Below are 19,518 nucleotides of genomic sequence, written 5' to 3' on the forward strand. Positions count from 1 at the left end.
ATTAATCATGTTAAGTGTTGATCTTTGGTTCAGTTCTCTCACTTGAGTGCTTGTTTTTAACAAGTTTACATAAAACTGAAACTAGAAGCGGTTCACATTGGTCTTTTATGGTTTTACAGCAGTAACTATAGAGAAGTAGATACGAGTGAATAGATTAGGCTAGTTATATTATCACCATCAGTCGTAAAGCGGTGTGTATGTAGTTTTAAATACTGCATATAAACATTATAAAACTTGCGCTGCCTACTTGTGCAGCTTTTCTTCAAAACTGGGTTTTGACCAGATAAACTCAAATGTCATTTACTTTAAAGTAAATTGATTTTATTTGGTCAACCCAGTATTGAACAAAAGCGGCACATGTCGTTTACTTGAATAAAGAAATGTATTTCCAAAAGCAATATGCACAGGATTTTAACTGGAATATTAATATAAAAAAAGGATGAATCCTGTTAGATTATCCCAACAGTTTTGACAATGTCTGAAGTTTTAAAATCCTCAAAGATCTTTCTTCTGTTGTCATGTCTATTGTAGTTCATAACTAGCTCATAAACTATTTCATAATTACAGTACCAATGACTAGTATTTTGACAGTGATTGTAAGTGTATCGGTCCTTTAGGAGCAGTGTTGGGAAGTTATAGGGAACCTAAATATCTAGTTTGTTGGGTCCTTTTTGAATAAATCCTAATCCCTTTAATAATTCTTATTACAAAATCCCAGTGTATAACACAATCTGGTTACACTTTATTTTAATGTGTTTGTTACAGTGTAATTATTCTTGATGTACTTGCTATAGGGTTAAGATTATGTTTGGTTTAGGGTTAGTTGCGTGTAATTATGCATAATTTATAGATATTATAGTAACACGTAACAGTGACACTAAAATAAAGTGTTACCAAAAATATCAATAGTAATACATGTTTAGACTGTTGCCTCCACAGGTTGGTGGCGCTGTTACTCATCACAGTACTTCATGAAACTGTAGAAATAGGATTTTATTTTCCTGAACGATTTATTTGAATTTCTTTTTGATGTCCTAACATTTAAAAAATGTGTGAAATGTTTTGAGAACTTTACTGAAACATTATATTACGGTTTCTGGAAGAACGTTTGTTCTCTACTTTAAGAGAACGTTACCAGAACGTTCTGAGAATGATCTCTGTTAGATGGTTTGGTAGCCTACCATTTTAGTTACATAGCCATTAACCATCCCTTACAAAAAATACTAATGCATTGCGATAGGACAGTGATGGTGTCTGATGTTAATACTATACAGTAGTCAACATTTGAAGTGGATAAAAAAAAAAGTTCATCAAAGTTGTCCTAAGACATAAACGGGTATGCCTATTGTTCAAAATTCAACTTTGATGAAAGATTTTGATGATCTTCAAATGTTAACTACTGTCTGTATATAAAAACTAAAACTAAATTAAAAGAAGCCCAATTTCGCGGGAAAACAGCGGACTTGGCAACACTGTAACCATGGTGAGTTTGAATCGTCCGCCAGGTGGCGCTGTTCCCAACAGCGCTGTTAGGCTGTAGTGCGGGTGTTGGAGGCTGGAGGCGGTGTTTTATTGTATCAGTTCAGTTCGGGATCAGTTCAGTCATGGCGTCCGGGAAGACGGTGGATTTCAGCGCTTCCCGCGAATAACCGGCGATTAACTGATCCTTCGCGACTCCAGCCGCTGCTCTGCGTGTTACTTTCGCGGAATAACGTGTAACAACGTAGTTACGCACATATCCAGTCAGAAGGAGTATTAATTCAGCTGTAAAGGTAAGATTCTGTGTTATTTTATTGGCTCGCTATAAACCGGCAGCGAGCGAATAAGAGTTACGATTAATCTTCCGATCGCTGGACACGCTGATATATTGTAGCGGTTTCCATGGTTACACGATTAAATCTCACGAGCCTTCGCTGTTGCCACGCGTCATATCGTACGTTTCCACATCAAAGATGTACTGTAGTGCTTTACCATAGTGCTCTACTGTACTTTAACGTTGGACAAAAATACTATGGTAATACCATGTTTTGTTGGATCTTTTAAAAAACGACTGTTGCGGTACCATAGTGATAATATCACAACCCTAGATTATTTATATGGCACTCCAAATGACTTATAAGAATGCATTGGTCCATGTCCAAAACACAGTAGTACCCTTTTGTAATTGTGGCATGATTTTTGGACTTGTATTATCTCAAATACCTTGGTATTATTTGATAGCATCACAATACACTTTTGTAAGGGTCACATATTTTCCTCTCAGCCTGTTTTTTTAAACTAATGCAACACAGCATGGGGTTATTGTTGTATGGTATTATCATAAATATCCCAGAACCAGGTAAAACATCAGCATTTACTGTTTTTTTTCTTATTTGCTTTATTTTTTCACTATATTCACAAGAGCTGCAGTGATGTGTTTTAAGTGGGTGTGCAGGTAGTCATTTGGACATTATGGGATTTCCCTGTCAAATGAATTCTTGATGACACACACACACACACACACACACACACACACACACACACACAATGCAGCTTAACCCACTAACATCTGAACCTCAAGGATTACTCGACTAACCTACATCCGCCGCCTGCTAGCACACAACTCCGCACAGATTTTAAAATCCTATTAGCAAATTCACCACGTTAATTATTATTTATTATACTAAACATTATTTAATGTTTGAGTGGTGACTTAGTAACAATAAATGTAAATATGGTGGTAGATATGTTGGCGGAAACTCTAGTTATCTTCAGTGCTCTTGCTAAGTAAATTGACTAGTCTAGCACATTGTGGTAGTTTACATGTTCTGAGTGGTTTTTACCATGTTTCCCAGGGTTATGGCTGGTTAATAGATGGTTAGTAAACAGAACCACTTAGTAGAGTAAAAACACCTCTTCAACAACAACACACACACACACACACACACACACACACACACACACACACACACACACACACACACACACACACACACACACACACACACACACAATGTAGTGTGCATTAAGTACTTAATACTTAGGGGTCTCAATCAGCTCCCTGAGTCAGTATGTCGTGGTCACTGTTAAGGACCCTTGCTCACTAAACATTGGGACGCTGATGGTGACATGACAACATCTTCATTGTACAAACTCAATTCGGCACTTGTGTGCTGTTTTCTGTGCTGACAAATGCGCTCAAAATTATTATTATTATCCTTGTAAACAGAGTGGGTTATGTCTAAAGTGAACGTAAACAGTTTAGAAAGAAAACTCGTGTGTATCAGTTTATTGGATCTGTGCATTAGCTTTTAAAGTGACAGGATCCTAATATTCCTGCTGCCGTCTGTGTCATTAATGTTAAAGGAACACTGCACTTTTTTTTTTTGAAATGGGCTCATTTTCCAGCTCCCCGAGAGTTAAACAGTTTTACCGTTTTCGAATCCATTCAGCCGATCTCCGGGTCTGGCGGTAGCACTTTTAGCATATCGCAACTTTTCATTTTCTGTCGGCCTTAGTACACGATGTAACTACAGAAGAGTCGAGGTTTAAATAGGAAAAATATCGAAACTCTTTGGTAATTTTTTTTTGAGAGATGCTAACGGTCTAATCAGATTCAATGATCTATGCTAAGCTATGCTAAAAGTGCTACCGCCAGACCCGGAGATCGCCTGAATGGATTCGAAAACGGTAAAACTGTACAACTCTCGGAGAGCTGGAAAATGAGCCTATTTAAAAAAAAAAAAAAGGGGTGTGTCTTTAAGAGAAAAAGAAAATCACTCACTGATCTTGACTGAATAACTTTTGTAACTTTAATACAGATTAATCTATTTTATTTGTAAAACAAATAACTATGCAATATTATTTACATTTTCAATTTCTAAAGTTCTATTTATTTGTGCTTTTGCTTATTTGTTCTTATTGTATTACTGACTATATACTTGTCTTTAATAATGTTTGAAATGTATATTAGTTAGTCTAGTTTATTACCTAGTTGTTCTCTTAGTTAGTGAACAGGTATTCAGAGGATTCATGGTATTCAGCTGCAAAGGGATGTTTTGCAGAACGACAGAATAAATATGTTTGATATCTAAATGTATTAACCATATTGGAATTGAAACTAGGAATCAATAAGAATCAGAAATGATAGGCAGAATCATATCTAAAATTCAAACAATACCCAACCCAACTGATCATCAGTGTCCTGACTAGTGAACTAGGGAGCTGATTGAGACGCACCCTTAGTTTTTTAGCATCACTAATTCTCAGTATTGTTTGTACTTAGCCGTTATGATGTGTCATACTTCTTGTTCAGTGAAGGAGTGTGCGTTTTGGGCCGTCAGATGTGTGTATGTTGAGTCTGTCTCAGTGAACCCTCTGTTCCACGTGTCCGCCTCGCTGAACACATCTCTGGGAACTTTCAGGCAAACAAGTTGAAAGGCAGGTTAACTAGTTCAGCGAGCGTGAGTCTGGGAACGAACCCTCGCTGCACGGATTGTTCACTTTTCTGTCTCTGTTTTCTATGAAGGGTGTGTGTGTGTGTGTGTGTGTGTGTGTGTGTGTTTGTATAGGACGGAAAAATAAAGATTTTTGTATGAGCGTGTTTAAATAAGGTAACTGTTTGGGAAGGCAAAAAAAGTTTTTTTTTTTTTTTTTTTTTTTTTTTTTTTAACCAGGCATGTGCTTTGAAGTGGGCCGCTCCTTAATGGTTGACTCTGTCATGTTGAGTTTGCAGTCATGCAATGAAATGTGTTGGTTTGCACTTTGGTTTTAATGAGACCTAATTTGCTCCAGATTCAGAAGTACTTCCTGTTTTATCGTGTTTATCTCTGCATGTGTGACATGTGATCCTTCTGTGCTTTGCTTGCTTCCTACTTTGTGCTTCCTTTAGAGTAAAAGTTTCCAGTCTGTGGCCTTTTTGCAGAGGTTTTCCTTTCACTCGTTGTTTATCAGCATTCAGTGTGAGAGTTTTGCATGAGAAACCGCTTGTTTTTCTATATTTGACCATTAGCAGCACTGCATCAGGACAGGGTTTAAAACATGCTTAAAAGCCACTCAGAATGCCTTAGCAACACCCTAGCTACCACATAGCAATGAGCTTAAACCACTCAGAATGCCTTAGCAACCACATAACATCACAGAAAAAGATAAGATAAGATAAACCTTTATTCGTCCCACAGTGGGGAAATTTCTGTGGGACGAATAAAGGTTTATCAAAAACCCTGGCAACACTCTAGCAACATCACAAAACACCCTAGCTACCACATAGCAATGAGCTTAAACCTCTTAGAATACCTTAGCAACCACATAACATCACAGAAAACCCTGGCAACACTCTAGCAACGTCACAGAACACCCTAGCTACCACATAGTAATGAGCTTAAACCTCTTAGAATGCCTTAGCAACCACATAACATCCCAGAAAACCCTGGGAACACTCTAGCAACATCACAGAACACCCTAGCTACTACATATCAATGAGCTTAAACCTCTTAGAATACCTTAGCAACCACATAACATCCCAGAAAACCCTGGCAACACTCTAGCAACATCACAGAACACCCTAGCTACCACATAGCAATGAGCTTAAACCACTCAGAATGCCTTAGCAACCACATAACATCACAGAAAACCCTGGCAACACCCTAGCAACATTCCATATTCAACTACAAAGCAATGTGCTTAAACCACTCAGAATGCCTTATCAACCACATAACATCCCAGAACACCCTAGCAACAGCATAGCAATGTGCTTAAACAATTCTAAGTGACTTGGCAACATCATATCAATATCTCAGAATAGTTTAGAGGGACTACATAGCAACATGTTTAAACCACTCAGAATGCCTTTGTGACCACATAGCAACACCCTAGCAACTACATAGCAAAATGCTTAATGGCACAAAAACTTAGCAACCACTTAGACCACCATAGCAACGCCCTGGCAACCACCAAAATGTCCAGGCAGGCGTCCAAACTGCATAGCAACAATCCTTAATGCAAAACTCAGATACCTTTGAAACTTCCTAGCAAACATGTGAAAATCTCACTGTAATTTGTAGTATTGTTTCTAGTATTGTACAGCTCTTAGTATACGGCTGATCTGATCTGAACACAGTTATGGGAACGTGATCCCCTTGTCTTTATGTTTGTACGATGTCCTTTGGGAAAGATTATGTGTTCTGAGACCTGAGAAAACATAAACGAAGTGTGAGAAAGTCCTTTTGAGTCTTCCTGCAAAAGAAGGTCGACCTGTTGAACCAGTAACAGTGCAGTTCACGTCATGTGCGTTTCAAAACCATAACCCAGATTAGTGCATGCTTAAAACAAAGCCTTTTCCGCTCTATAATTCATGCACATTTCCAAGACGAGCTGTTTAAAAATGGGTGAACTAAAGATAGCACAAGACAGATTAAATATAATGGCCATGCATTCGTCATCATGTTTCTGTAAGTGGGTTTTTAATGGCTTTCGTTGGATGGAAATCCAGTAGTTTGTCAGTGCCGTTTGTGTGTGCATTGTTCCAGGGTTTGCTAACACTAACAGCGCTGCAGACGTTCAGTGGTTAAGGCATACATTAGGGTTTGGGCGGGTAATGAACCCGCTAGCCGAGGGGGATTAAAGGTCCCAGAGGAGCCGCTTCTCAATTACTCATTCAGTTTAAATGTGCGTAACCAGTAACTTCGGCCCGGGACAGGGAAGAATGGCCCCTTTATTGCAGTGCTTGTGATTGTGGACGGCCCCTGAAGACTTCTGGGAGCCTGTTGGTCTCTATCCTCTTCTCCATGCTTCTAGTGTCTATTATTCTTGCTGCATTTCTTTATTCTGCTGTTATTATTGTTGGTTGATAACCGCGCCCAGTTGGACATGTTACTGGTAAATGGGCAATTTTTTAGATTATTGACCGCTAACTAACTACCCCTGTTTGCTTGAGTAACAGTAGTTGTTAGTGATAGACTGATATATCAGATTAATCAGACAACATTTGGCCAATTACAGTATTTGTATAACTAACTTACCAATGTGTGAGTTCAATAATCTACTGACAAACTTGTCAGTGGATAATGACTTTTTTTGTGTTCAGAAAGTTGTGAAAGTAAGTTGTATTTATTAAGTTATTATTATAATTTTTTAAATAAATACATATTTTTGTAAAAGTCAATTTTAATCTAAATAATAAATAAATAAATAAACATGTTTTTTAAATGTATTTTAATTATATTTATAATGATGTATTTACTTATTATTTAGATGAACCCCTTAACTGTTAAACTTTTTGAGAATAGACGTTAAAATGCACTATTCAAATTAGGCCTGTAAACGATTAATCGTGATTAATCGAATCCAAAAGAAAAGTTTGTGTTTACATAATATATGTGTGTGTATTGTGTATAATTATTTTGTATATATAAATACACACACATGCATGTATATATTTAAAAAAAATGTGTTATTTATATAAAAAATAGTTATATTTATAATATAAATCATATAAAAATATATATGCGCAGTATATAAATGCAAATATTTCTCAAATATATACATGCATTTGTGTGTATTTATATATATATATATATATACACAAAATAATTATACACAATACACACATGTTTTGTGTTGGATTCGATTAATCACGATTAATCGTTTACAGCCCTACTTCAAACTTAAATGGTTGTAATTCAAGAAAAAACTAATTTATGAGAACTACTAAAATATGTGATGTAAATAATTAGCATGAAAACCAGAGTTTCAATTATTAAAAGTGTGTGCGTCGACTTTTTGTGACAAAGGCCAGAGGTGCACTCTTGTCACAAATTCATTTATTTTTGTTCCTACATAATTTGTAACAAAAAACAGTGGTAAAATATCTATTTATGGGTCTTAGACCTTTCCAACGATATATAGTAGTGTGTCATGATTAGATCAGGAATAGTAATATAGTGCTAAGGGGTTAATAATAAATACATATCTACTTATTAGTTTTTATTAAGTAAATTGAGTAAAAGTACATTTTTATTAGTTTTAAGTAAATTGTGTAAAGTTATTTTATGCAATTTGAATTTTATGTTAATGTAATGTTTCATAAAAATTTGAAATATTAGACACATAATCAAATCTCCTTTCATCGTCTATATCTCTCTCCTTTCTGTCAAACAAAATGTCAAGCTGCAGATGAAAATCAATATTAAAATGTCATTTTCATCATCATCGTCATCATCGTCCCTCACAGGAAGTGTTTGTTACAGTGAACGTCTCACACTCCCTCGTTCCCTTGATGAATAAAGCTTTGTGAACGTCTGATAAGCTTTATTGATCATCTCTAAGCTCATTATCATCACATCCACTGATGCACTGTCGTCAGGGTCATCATGATAGACTCGGATGTGTGTGTGTTGAGGAGATTCCAGTGCTGTCGGGGGTTGTGTGTGTGTGTGTGTGTGAATGCTGAAACCCCCGCATGCTTGTTAACCTGTCGTGACTCGTCTCTAGCGCACATCTGAGTTCAGCGTCTGGATCTGAGGTTCAATCAGTGCTGGAATGTGTGTGTTTATCACTGCTCCTGGTTAGTGTTCGTGAACACACACACCACTACGCATTGCAGTTTAGTCTTTTTTGTGTCGCCCTTTGTTTAGTCCATTTTTATATAGTGGCTTAGTTTTATTATTATTTTATTTTTATTTTTTATAAATGAATTCAATGTGTTACTTGCTGTTTCTTTGTAATTACTTGTGAAATTTACTTTATAATAATTATAAGTGAGAATTGCTTCCACCATTACACAATTTTCCCAGCTGCACGATTCTAGATAAACTGAGAATCACGATTTCTTGGTTTAAAATAGCGATCGCGATTCTCCCGCGATTCTGAATAGACAAAATAATGTCATTTACTAGAGGTTCTGGCAAAATATTCATTCCTGCAGTCTATTTAAAATATATTTAATTAATCTCGATAATTTTTTCTTTTTAAAATTCAATGACTGCACTTGTTTCATTGCTGGATGAATGAGTTTTGAACGAATCTCTTGAATGATTCAATGACTCACCGAATATAGACTTCACTTGTTTGATTGCTGGATGAATCAGTGTTTTTGAACGAATCTCTTGACTAAATGATTCAATGACTCATTAAAGCTGCCGTCGGCAACATTTTTTTTTATCTAATTCAGTGAAATTGACACTATAATCCGACAGAACAACATAAATAAGGTGGTTTTAGAAAAAAACCCGAGCTTCTAACTCCACCTGGAGCGTGTTATTTTGTTTTGCAAAAATCCACCGTCCCGGATCATCGGGTCTAATCAGCGCAGGGGGGGTGTGAGATCTGACTGTCAATCACAGGTCGTGCACAAATCACAGATCCCCCTCCCTCGCGCAGACGCAGACGTTACAATATCACATGCACACGACACGCCTAAAGTTCGCCGGAAGATTGTACGAAGCGTGATGGCAGAGAGAAAATCTAATAACAAGCTTCCAATTCCTCGGTTATCGCTATCTATGGATAGATTAGCCAGGGCAGCCGACCTCCGAGTCTATGGTGTTGATCGATGTTGAAGAGACGGACGCGTTCACAGAAAATCAGGTACACACGCACTGACGATGGGCGGGTGCTCGTTGGTAGTGGGGGAGGGGCATGGGAGTTGTAAACGTTCAAAATTTTGTCTAAGTCCACTCAATCTGCCAGACTTGCCAACGGCAGCTTTAATAAAAACTTGTTTTATTGCTGGATGAATCAGTTTTTTTTTAACGTATCTCTTGAATAAATAATTAAATGACAAATACATTTTTATTTGTTAATAGCCACGTGTCGCCACCTACTGGTGTAACGATGTAATTGATACAATCTTTATTTGAAGCGTCTAGTTACTTTTAAACGGAGATTTACCTTATTTTATTCGCTACCATAGACATCAGTGTTTATATCTGACCTGTAAACTTTTATACCAGCACTTCTGTGAAAATTTGAATGATTGTAACTAATGATACTGATGTTGAAAAGCGGTTTTCTACATGACCACGGCTAATCTCTGGATCAGAACGCAGATCTCAATGTTCATGTGATCGCATTTGTCAAAGGTTTAAGGTTGGTGTCATTTGCATGCTCTTTTGAATCATGATCCTTTGCTTTGTCACGTAACAGTGCCGTTCTTCACTTGTCATGTTTGTTTCCCGTATGTAAATCCCCCGTGTCGAGTGAACACAGAATACACTGCTGTACGTGTTCGTCTTCTGACGTCTGTGTAGAATAATTGAAAGTGTCGTATCTGTGAAAAACACTTTACATTGTCATAGGAGAAGCTGTTTACTGCCACGAGCGGATAACTGTTCTCTCATCTCTCTTTGATACACACACACACACACACAGTTTTTATGTTTGATTATCCCGTGAGGCGTATAAGTGTTGCACGGCTGTCATCAGCCCATTCTCCATCTGTGATTCGTGGAGTAACTCGTTCTCCTGTGTTTGAGCGATGTGTGTTTCCATCGGTGGGTATCTGAGAGCGGTCTGTTAATCATCACAAGCCAGAGGGTTGTTGCACTGAATACACAGTGATATTGCTTTATACAATAGTTCAATAAACAAGATGTTAATATTATGCAACTGACATTTTCTCACAATATGGCCAGCTGTTTTAATTCTTTGCATGCTTTGCCAATGAAAATAGAAGCTATAGACTCTGATGGTTAATTAATCATGGTTTATATATATATATATATATATATATATATATATATATATATATATATATATATATATATATATATATATATATATATATACACACACATACAGGTGAAACTCAAAAAATTAGAATATTGTGCAAAAGTTCATTTATTTCAGTAATTCAACTTAAAGGTAGGGTAGGTCAGAATTGTCTAAAAAAAACTTTTATTCAAATTTGTTTAAACTGTCTTTATATACCAATGCATAATTAAAATGTAAGTACTCTGATAAAAAGAGTATAAAAATCGAGTGACTCTAGACCGTTTAATCTTCATTAAACACAGCTCATTAATTCCATTCACTCCCACCTAAAAACGGGTGCGCGACTGCGCGCACGTGGGCAGAGCCAGTAATAACGGCGGTAGTCATGGCGACGTCGAGTGACAGTCGCGCAAGCCAATCCTGTGATTCGTCCCGAATGGAAATAATGAGCTGTGTTTAATGAAGATTAAACGGTCTAGAGTCACTCGATTTTTATACTCTTTTTATCAGAGTACTTACATTTTAATTATGCATTGATATATATAGAAAGTTTAATCAAATTTGGTAAAAAGTTTTTATATAAATCCTACCTACCCTACCTTTAAAAGGTGAAACTAATATATTTTATAGACTCATTACATGCAAAGTGAGATATTTCAAGGCTTTATTGGTTATAATTTTGATGATTATGAACAGCTTATGAAAACCCAAAATTTAAAAAATTTTAATTGTGAAAAGGTTTTCATAAGCTGTAAGCCATAATCATCAAAATTATAACCAATAAAGCCTTGAAATATCTCACTTTGCATGTAATGAGTCTATAAAATATATTAGTTTCACCTTTTAAGTTGAATTACTGAAATAAATGAACTTTTGCACCATATTCAAATTTTTAATACACACATCACAATGTTATCTTCTCATTTATTATCATAGTTTATAGTCATTTTTTTATATTCAGAAAACACCTCAACAACATCAGTGTCAGAACATTTGGCAAATTGCAGAATTGACTATAAATCATCAGTTTATTATTGCTGACCACAGAAATGCTCTATTAAAAATGTATTGAATAGATGTTTGGACAAAGGCTCTGGATCGGAAGAGGCAGCGCTACGATTACTTGACGTAGAAGTGGGACTTATTTTGTGGCGTTTACTTTAATTCTGCTGAGATCTGTATAATTTAGACCCTTCAAATGTAGTCATTCACAGCATTTCTCCTTCACTGAATTCCTCTAAAAAGGCTTTGAATATTTCAGAAGATGTCCGTAAGAGGGTTTAGATGTAAGTGGACAAATTTGCATTTCATTAAGTTCTCAGTTCCTTAGAAATATGGGTTAGCATGAGGACATGAGCAAAAAGCTGTTTTTAGTACTTTAGTTGAAAGAATTTCCCGTCTTTAATGAAAATTTCTGCTTTATAACTTGCTTCAATGCATATCTGCCCATTTCGTTGGTTAAACTGGTGTTATATTGAAGCGCACAAGCTTATAATCCATCATGTTGGAGTCGCAGTGAGCGATCTGGTTGTTTAGGGTTAGAAATCCCTGGATTTAATGCCTCTCTAAACCCTTCCTAATGATTTCCTAAACCCATAAACTCAGTGTTTTTCAATGGTGAGAGACACTATTGTTTGAGTTTAAGCCGTCAAAACAGTAATAAGGATTTGACAGGTTTGAATGAATCCACGTGTTTCCTATGGGATGTTCCCACTGGAATCTGTGTCATTTTCATTGCATTTATATGTCCATAATGTCAAATATTTAACTTGCAGTTACAAGATAGAAAGTCATCATTATTGCATTACTGTAGCGAACATATTAGAAGTGTTTTTTGTGTGAAAGTTTAATATAGTGCAATCACAAACATAATATCCGGACAGAATTTGTTTAAAAACTGTAATGTGCTCCATTTTTTTTTTTTTTTTACCAAAGTTGAACAAAATTCAGTTTGGATTAAAACCACAAAGTAGGTCTGTGAAACAAAATGTTATTTTTTTAATGCATTTTTTTAAATTGTGTTTTGTTGCATTGCATTTTATTGCATTTTGCATTGCATTTACCATTGCATTTACAAATATGCCGACCTGTTGTCGTCAGGTTCATCTGTATGGTTCAGTTCTTAAAGAGGTCATATAATGCCATTTTTGTACAAGCTAATATGATTCTTTAGGGTCTAAATTGAAAGTTTGTAATCTACTTTAATTAAAAATTCTCATTAGTATTGTAAGAAAACACCAATTTTACCTGGTCAAAAACAGCTCTGTTTTCAGCACGCCGTTTGAGTGCATGTGTCTTTAAATGATCCTGAGCTTTGCTCACCCCGCCCCTCTGACACAACGCACGTTGGAGTGTTGCCATGACAACATTTGAGTCAGTAACAGACACCGTTATAAACCATATAACGTTACAAAAGTAAGCTTAGTGTAGTTAACTTTAACACGTGTACACATTTTTTAGTCTATGAGCAGAATGGCATCTAAAAAAAATGCGTCATTCTGCTCATAGACAGTGCTCCAGCGTATCAACAATGACGCGCGGACTATGATTGACAGCTCGCTCACGCGGGTCTGTGTTGAAAGCTGCTATCAATCAACAATCGTGGGAGGGGCGTCGATTTTGTGACGTCACAAAATCGAACAGCTCAATTTGAGACAGGGTAAAACATATAAGGAGATAAATAAATAAAAACACTGGATGGATTTTTATCATTTTATGATGGTTGTGTACAGACACTATCAACACACATTTCAGTGCAATCAACTTGTAAAAGTGCATGTACCATTATATGACCCCTTTAACCAGTGTTGGTTGTTGTTGTTGAGTGGGTTATAACTAAAAGCTGTGTTTATGTGGATGAGTGAGCCAAGCAGAACGAGAGTTAACATCAAGACTTGCCATAGCAGCACAACTAGTGTACTGCAGAAATATACATTTCAGGAATCATAAATCATCCTTGGCGTTTTCCAGGGCAGCACGAGTTTATGAATTCCTGCTGTAAAAAAGGAAAACTGTGTGTGATCACCAGAATCTGTGTTTATCCCATCACGTTTTGGCCCTCATGTAAATGTGTTCTGTTGTCTGTGGTCAGGTGGGTCTGCAGCAGAATGGTGGAGCCAGAGGAGCGGCCCTCGGGGGCGGGGCAGAGGCTTGGGGCCCCTGAGAGCCTGGGCATCAGCACACTGGAGCCCGGCCAGCGCCCCCCCACCATGCCTCCGGGCAGACAGATCTCCATCCGGGTCCAGATGCTGGACGACACTCAGGAAGTCTTCGAGGTCTCGGTAAGACACGGTTTGCTTTCTACTTTATTGCATTTTGCTTCGTTCTATTGCATTGCATTGTATTTTTCATGTTATTGTATTGCTTTTTATTGCACTTATTTATTTTACATTAAAGCGTTTTATTTTACTTTATTTTATTGCATATCAATTTGCTTTATTTTTACATTGCGTTTTGCTTTATTTTATTGTATGCATTTTATGGCACTTTATTTTATTTTACTGCACTGACTGATATTTACCTTGTTGCATTTTTTATTTTATTTATTTTGCATTGCATTGCATTATATATATAAAAAAGTTGATTCCAAGACAATAACTGGACAGCAGTGGACAATGAATGTAATGAGGTCATGTGACACCAGTGTAGCGTACTATTGTTTGAATTGCTTATTGCGTAATGCATACTAATTCCTATTATTTAAAATAAATAGTAGGCAGTAAGCTAATTTTCCACGTTCGAACACAGCCCAGGTTTAATTGCATGGAAAATCCCCAGCATTTCATAAGTATTGTGATTTGTTGTGTATCCCAGCAGGCCATCAAGAACACACTAAAGCGTCTGCTGCTTTCCCCCTCAAGTGTAGACTCTTTTGTGTTCACTTGCCCTCCCGTTTCGTCACTTAAGCTCCCTTGGGAATGGTAATGATGTTGAAAAGCTCGGTCTTGTTCACTAATGAGAAAATGCCCTCACTGATCGCTACCAAGGGAGCCGTAAGCTCCTCAGGCATGTTAGGTAGCAGAAAAGAAGACATTCGTCAGAATTCATGACTGAGATCTCGACGGGAAAATATGAACTTGAGCTGAAGTAAAAGCTGTGTGTGTGTGTGTGTGTGTGTGTGTGTGTGTAGGATAGTGTAGTTGGATACACACACCCTGTGCTCCGCTGATGCCCCGAGGTTAAACCCCTGAGTTTTAATAGTGAGATAAGGCCTATAAAAGCGTGTGTGTCTGTTGAGGAACGCCTCGAGGTGCTTCGGTGAAGACTGTCAGTCTCGCTTAAACTGATTCTTGGTTCCCTGAGGCGATCTCCATCAGTCTCCGTCCAGACGAGATCACCGGCAGCTTTAGTTGCTTTAGTTTGGTTTGCCTGGCTTAATGCTTCAGCTCGGTGTTCGAATTAATCAAACACTTCATTTATTTATTTCCATTAATCAAATTTAGGTCCAATAATTGCAGATTATTATCTAAAATTCATGATTATATTATGTTTGAAAGCGGAAATTTGTGATTTTTGAGATCTGCGTCAGTCAATACACCTCCTAATATTGTCCATTTAAGTTTTTTTTTTTTTTGTCATTTACAGTCTTAAACCTCCCCAAACGTCTAGGAAAGACCTCAAGAACGCTATAGCATCACATACATCTAGTTCAGTATGTGTCTATTATTATAATGGCCATTGAAAACACATTAGATTGGGTCTCTCTCATGTATTCACAGCTGATCTGATGAAGAGTGTGTCTCTGCTTTCAGACTGAGCCGTAGTAAAGCCACTGCACTTCTCCAGATCACACCTCACACACACACACACACACACCTCTCACAACACACACACCTCACACACACCTGCTACACTGCACACCCTCTCTGGGCAAGAATTAATAATGAAATGGATAAAAAATGGATGAAAGGCATTATCTGTTCCCCAAAGGCCAGAGGTATAAAATCATAAATATGTATCATACGCTTGTGACTTTGTGGAAAGTGTGTGTGTGTGTGTGTGTGGGAGATGGAGGGTTTTGTATTTCATACACGTTGAGGTCGCTTTTTATGGAGAATAAATTAAAGTATTTTTAAGTTAACATGAAAACAACCCATCGTACTTTTGTAGTGTCACACATTTGTGAGTAATTCCAGATAATAACTGATATTAACCAGATATTAAGTTTGTTTTGCTATACTTGTGAGGACATTCCATGGGCGTAATGGTTTTTATACTGTAAACTGTATATTCTCTCCCCGTACACTGCCCCTATACAGATACGGGTTCATTCTGATAACGGAGCTCTGTGGAAAGGCAGTAGAAATGAGAAACACAGTTTTCTGTGGAATAAGACGATCACAGCTGATGTGATGCCGGAGTGAACAGAGCAGAAGAAGCTCCCGCAATCGTTTAGATGAGACGGCCTGATGCTCGGAGTCTGATCTGTGGTGTTGGCAGGACTGGAGCATGCTGGGATTGAAAAGGGGCTGATTTCCTGTGGGACCCGGAGCTTCTCTGAGCGTTTACACTGAGAATGCATGTCTGATTTCATACTGGTCTCGAGTAGATTAGCTAGTGGAACACATTTGTCTCATAAAGTTTCACCAAAGTTACATCTTTGCGATCTACATAATAAATGCACACAGTTTGAGGTTGGGAGGCTCCTGAGAGAGTCTCTTCTGCTCACCAAGACTGCATTTATTTGATCAAAAATACAGTAAAAATTTGACATATTATTACAATTTAAAATAACAGTTTTCTATGTGATTATATGTTAAAGTGTAATTTATTCCAGTGATCAAAGCTGGATTTTCAGCATCATTACTCCGGTATTCAGTGTCACATGATCCTTCAGTATATGATGATTTGCTGCCCAAGAAACATTTATGATTATTATCAGTGTTGTAAACTGTTCTGCTGCTTTAGATTTTTGTGGAAACCGTGGACAGAAAACAACTTTTTTTTTTTTTTTTTTTTTTTTTTGTGTGGAAGGAAAACATTTGAAATATGATCTTTTGTAACATTACTGTCACTTTTGATCAGTTTAATTAGCTCATCCTGGCTGAATAAAAGTCTTATTCTGCAGTCCAGAGGCGTAACCGCAGTCGAGCGACGGCTTGTCATCATCATATTGCCCAGTTGCTGCGTTCAGGATGTCCTGTTTGATGGGATCTCAGTTAGGAAATCCCAATAGTCTCGGCACAGTTCCTGTTTCCAAGTTCACATCAGATCACAGAGTTCACATGTTGGCAACCGGATTTAATATTAGATTTTTATTAAACCTTTTCATGAATTTGAGGCTTTTTGGGTATTTTTTTGGACATGCTGCTTTTAGTATCGGATTAAATGCCCTGTTTTTTTTATTCAGCATCTCTGAAGTTTGAACCTAGATTATAAAATGCCAAATCATGGTAAAAAATCCACAGGCTATTTTCATCTACAAATGCGTGCATAATATTTTAAGCCATACGGTTATGGAATTACTCTCTATTTTTGTGTTTAGTCTGCAATTACAAGCCCACAGTTCGGCAACGGCTCATTGTGTAAAGTGGCTTAATGAGTGTGTTTGACGAAACTGCAGTGTTTGATTCAGAGATATAAGCGTTTATAGTTTTGCTAACTTTTGAGTTGGTTTAAAGTTAACCATGCTAGACTTTGTCTTGGTCCGTGTTCACACTTACCAGTTACACACGGCACGGGTTCAGTTGTGTGTGTGTGTGTGTGTAGTTAGTTCTGCTTTCTAGCTATGCTCTGGTTTGTTGAAAAAGAGAGAAAATGCCAAGTATTCCTATAATGGAGGGTGTGTCGCGAGTTATTGGATGCTTGGAGTCTGTGGTTTCCTTCTTCATGCAAGACTGTCATTTAGAATTGAGAAAAAAGATACAGACTGTATTTTAAAACAACATTTTAGGACAAACACGTCGGCCTCAGACGTTTTTACATAAATTGACAAATCTCACGAACATGTTCATGTCATATTTAACCCCAAAATATACAATCAAAAATAAGAAATTATATTTTTGCACATTTTTACATTGTGACTTTCTTGAGGATCCCTAAAAACTCGTTATTATACTCCGCATTATTATGTTATAATCTGGAAATGTGCACATTTATTTTGGTGGTATTTAGTATATATTGTTTGATTTATGCTTTTAATTTTATGATTTTAATGAAGAAAAAAAAACACTAGAGAGATTCTCCCACATATTTTTTAATAAAAAAAAAAAAAAATAGGAACAAAATTTAGGAACAACAAATAACTAAATATTTGTAGAGAGATTTTCCTATATATTTTTAAAATAATGTTTATATATATATATATTTTTTTTTTAGGGATGACAAACAACTTTTCGTAGAGAGATTCTCTCATATATTCATTAAAACATTTTTTTTTTTGGATTTTTATTTAGGGATGACGGATAACTAAATTTCATTGAGAGATTCTCACATATTTTTTTTTTTTTTATATTTGTAATATATATATATATATATATATATATATATATATATATATGTATATGTGTTTTTTATTCTATTTAGGGATGACACATATATATATAAAACATATATTTAGGGATGACACATATATATATAAAACATATATTTAGGGATGACACATATATATATAAAACATATATTTAGGGATGACACATATATATATAAAACATATATTTAGGGATGACACATATATATATATATAAAACATATATTTAGTGATGACAAATAACTATATTTCATAGAGAGATTCTCCCATGTTAAGGGTAACAATCCAGAATCAACTTTCAGAGTAATCCAACAAAGTAAAGAAGGTTTCTGCTCCTGTAAGCAGCAGTTTTGCCTGAAGATTCACAGCGGAAACTTCCTCTCCGTTCTCCCAGATTGTGTCGGTCCAACAGGAAGAGCCGCGGCCCTTAGAGGAAACACACACACACACACACACACACGGGCTCACATTGTGTGACCCAAATGAGTTCTTCACCATTTGCATATCCAGATTGCGGTGCGATCTGAACGTGTTTTAGAGCAGACATTATTCAGGTCCGCCGAGCGTAGCTGATGTTTTACTTCACTGACTTTCAATTTGAATTTTTTATAGCGAACGTCTAGCCTGGCTAACGCCAGACCAAAATCGCGCTGCGCAAAGGCAGTATGGGGAAACCCAGGCTAGAAGCTCCATTCAGAAGCTCTGAAGCTTCACTTTTGTCAAGGTTTATTTCTTATTCAAGAATGTGTTGTTCTCCGTACAGCTGAGAGAATTTCATGGTCTGATCACTCATGTTTCATTCCCTTAAGTGGACATTTTTGGGCTTTATGTGTATACTGTGTATAAAATGCCCCAGCAGCGTTAAAGGGTTAGTTCAGTCAAACATAACAAAATTGGCCGATGATTTACTCACCCTAAAGCCATCCTAGGTGTATATGACAATCTTCTTTCAGACGAACACAGAGTTATATGAAAAAATGTCCTGGCTCTTCCAAGCTTTATAATGGCAGTGAATGTCTGTTTCTGTTTTGAAGTCCATAAAGTGCATCTGTCCATCATAAAAGTGCTCCACACTGCTCTCCGGGGGGTTAATAAAGGCCTTCTGTAGAGAAGCCATGTGTTTGTGTAAGAAAAATATTCATATTTAATGTTCCACGTGACAAAGTAAAAATCTAGCTTCCGGACAAACAAACATACGCAGTCTTCTTGCGCAACTGATGGCGTGGGAAGTAGTGCAGTGCGTCAGAGCGTAGCGTAAATATCAGCAGTGCGTCGCATACGTTTCGCTTAGACTTAGTGGAGCACTTTTATGATGGAGAGATGCACTTTTATGATGGAGAGATGCACTTTTATGATGGAGA

General features: G+C 36.8%; 1 protein-coding gene across 4 annotated transcripts in view; it reads left to right on the forward strand.

The window, feature by feature from the left end:
• The first annotated feature begins 1,515 nt into the window (after positions 1-1,515).
• farp1 (FERM, RhoGEF (ARHGEF) and pleckstrin domain protein 1 (chondrocyte-derived)) overlaps positions 1,516-19,518 on the forward strand; it is a 90,878-nt gene continuing 72,875 nt past the window's right edge. For all 4 annotated transcript variants that reach the window (XM_079614810.1, XM_079614811.1, XM_079614812.1 and 1 more), the window contains exons 1-2: positions 1,516-1,772; positions 13,781-13,970. In XM_079614810.1, the coding sequence (XP_079470936.1) occupies positions 13,797-13,970 (174 nt within the window). In that variant the 5' untranslated portion in view covers positions 1,516-1,772; positions 13,781-13,796. The remainder of the gene's footprint in view (positions 1,773-13,780; positions 13,971-19,518) is intronic.

This window comes from Phoxinus phoxinus (assembly GCF_949152265.1).
Source record: "Phoxinus phoxinus genome assembly, chromosome: 6".
Classification (NCBI taxonomy): domain Eukaryota; kingdom Metazoa; phylum Chordata; class Actinopteri; order Cypriniformes; family Leuciscidae; genus Phoxinus; species Phoxinus phoxinus.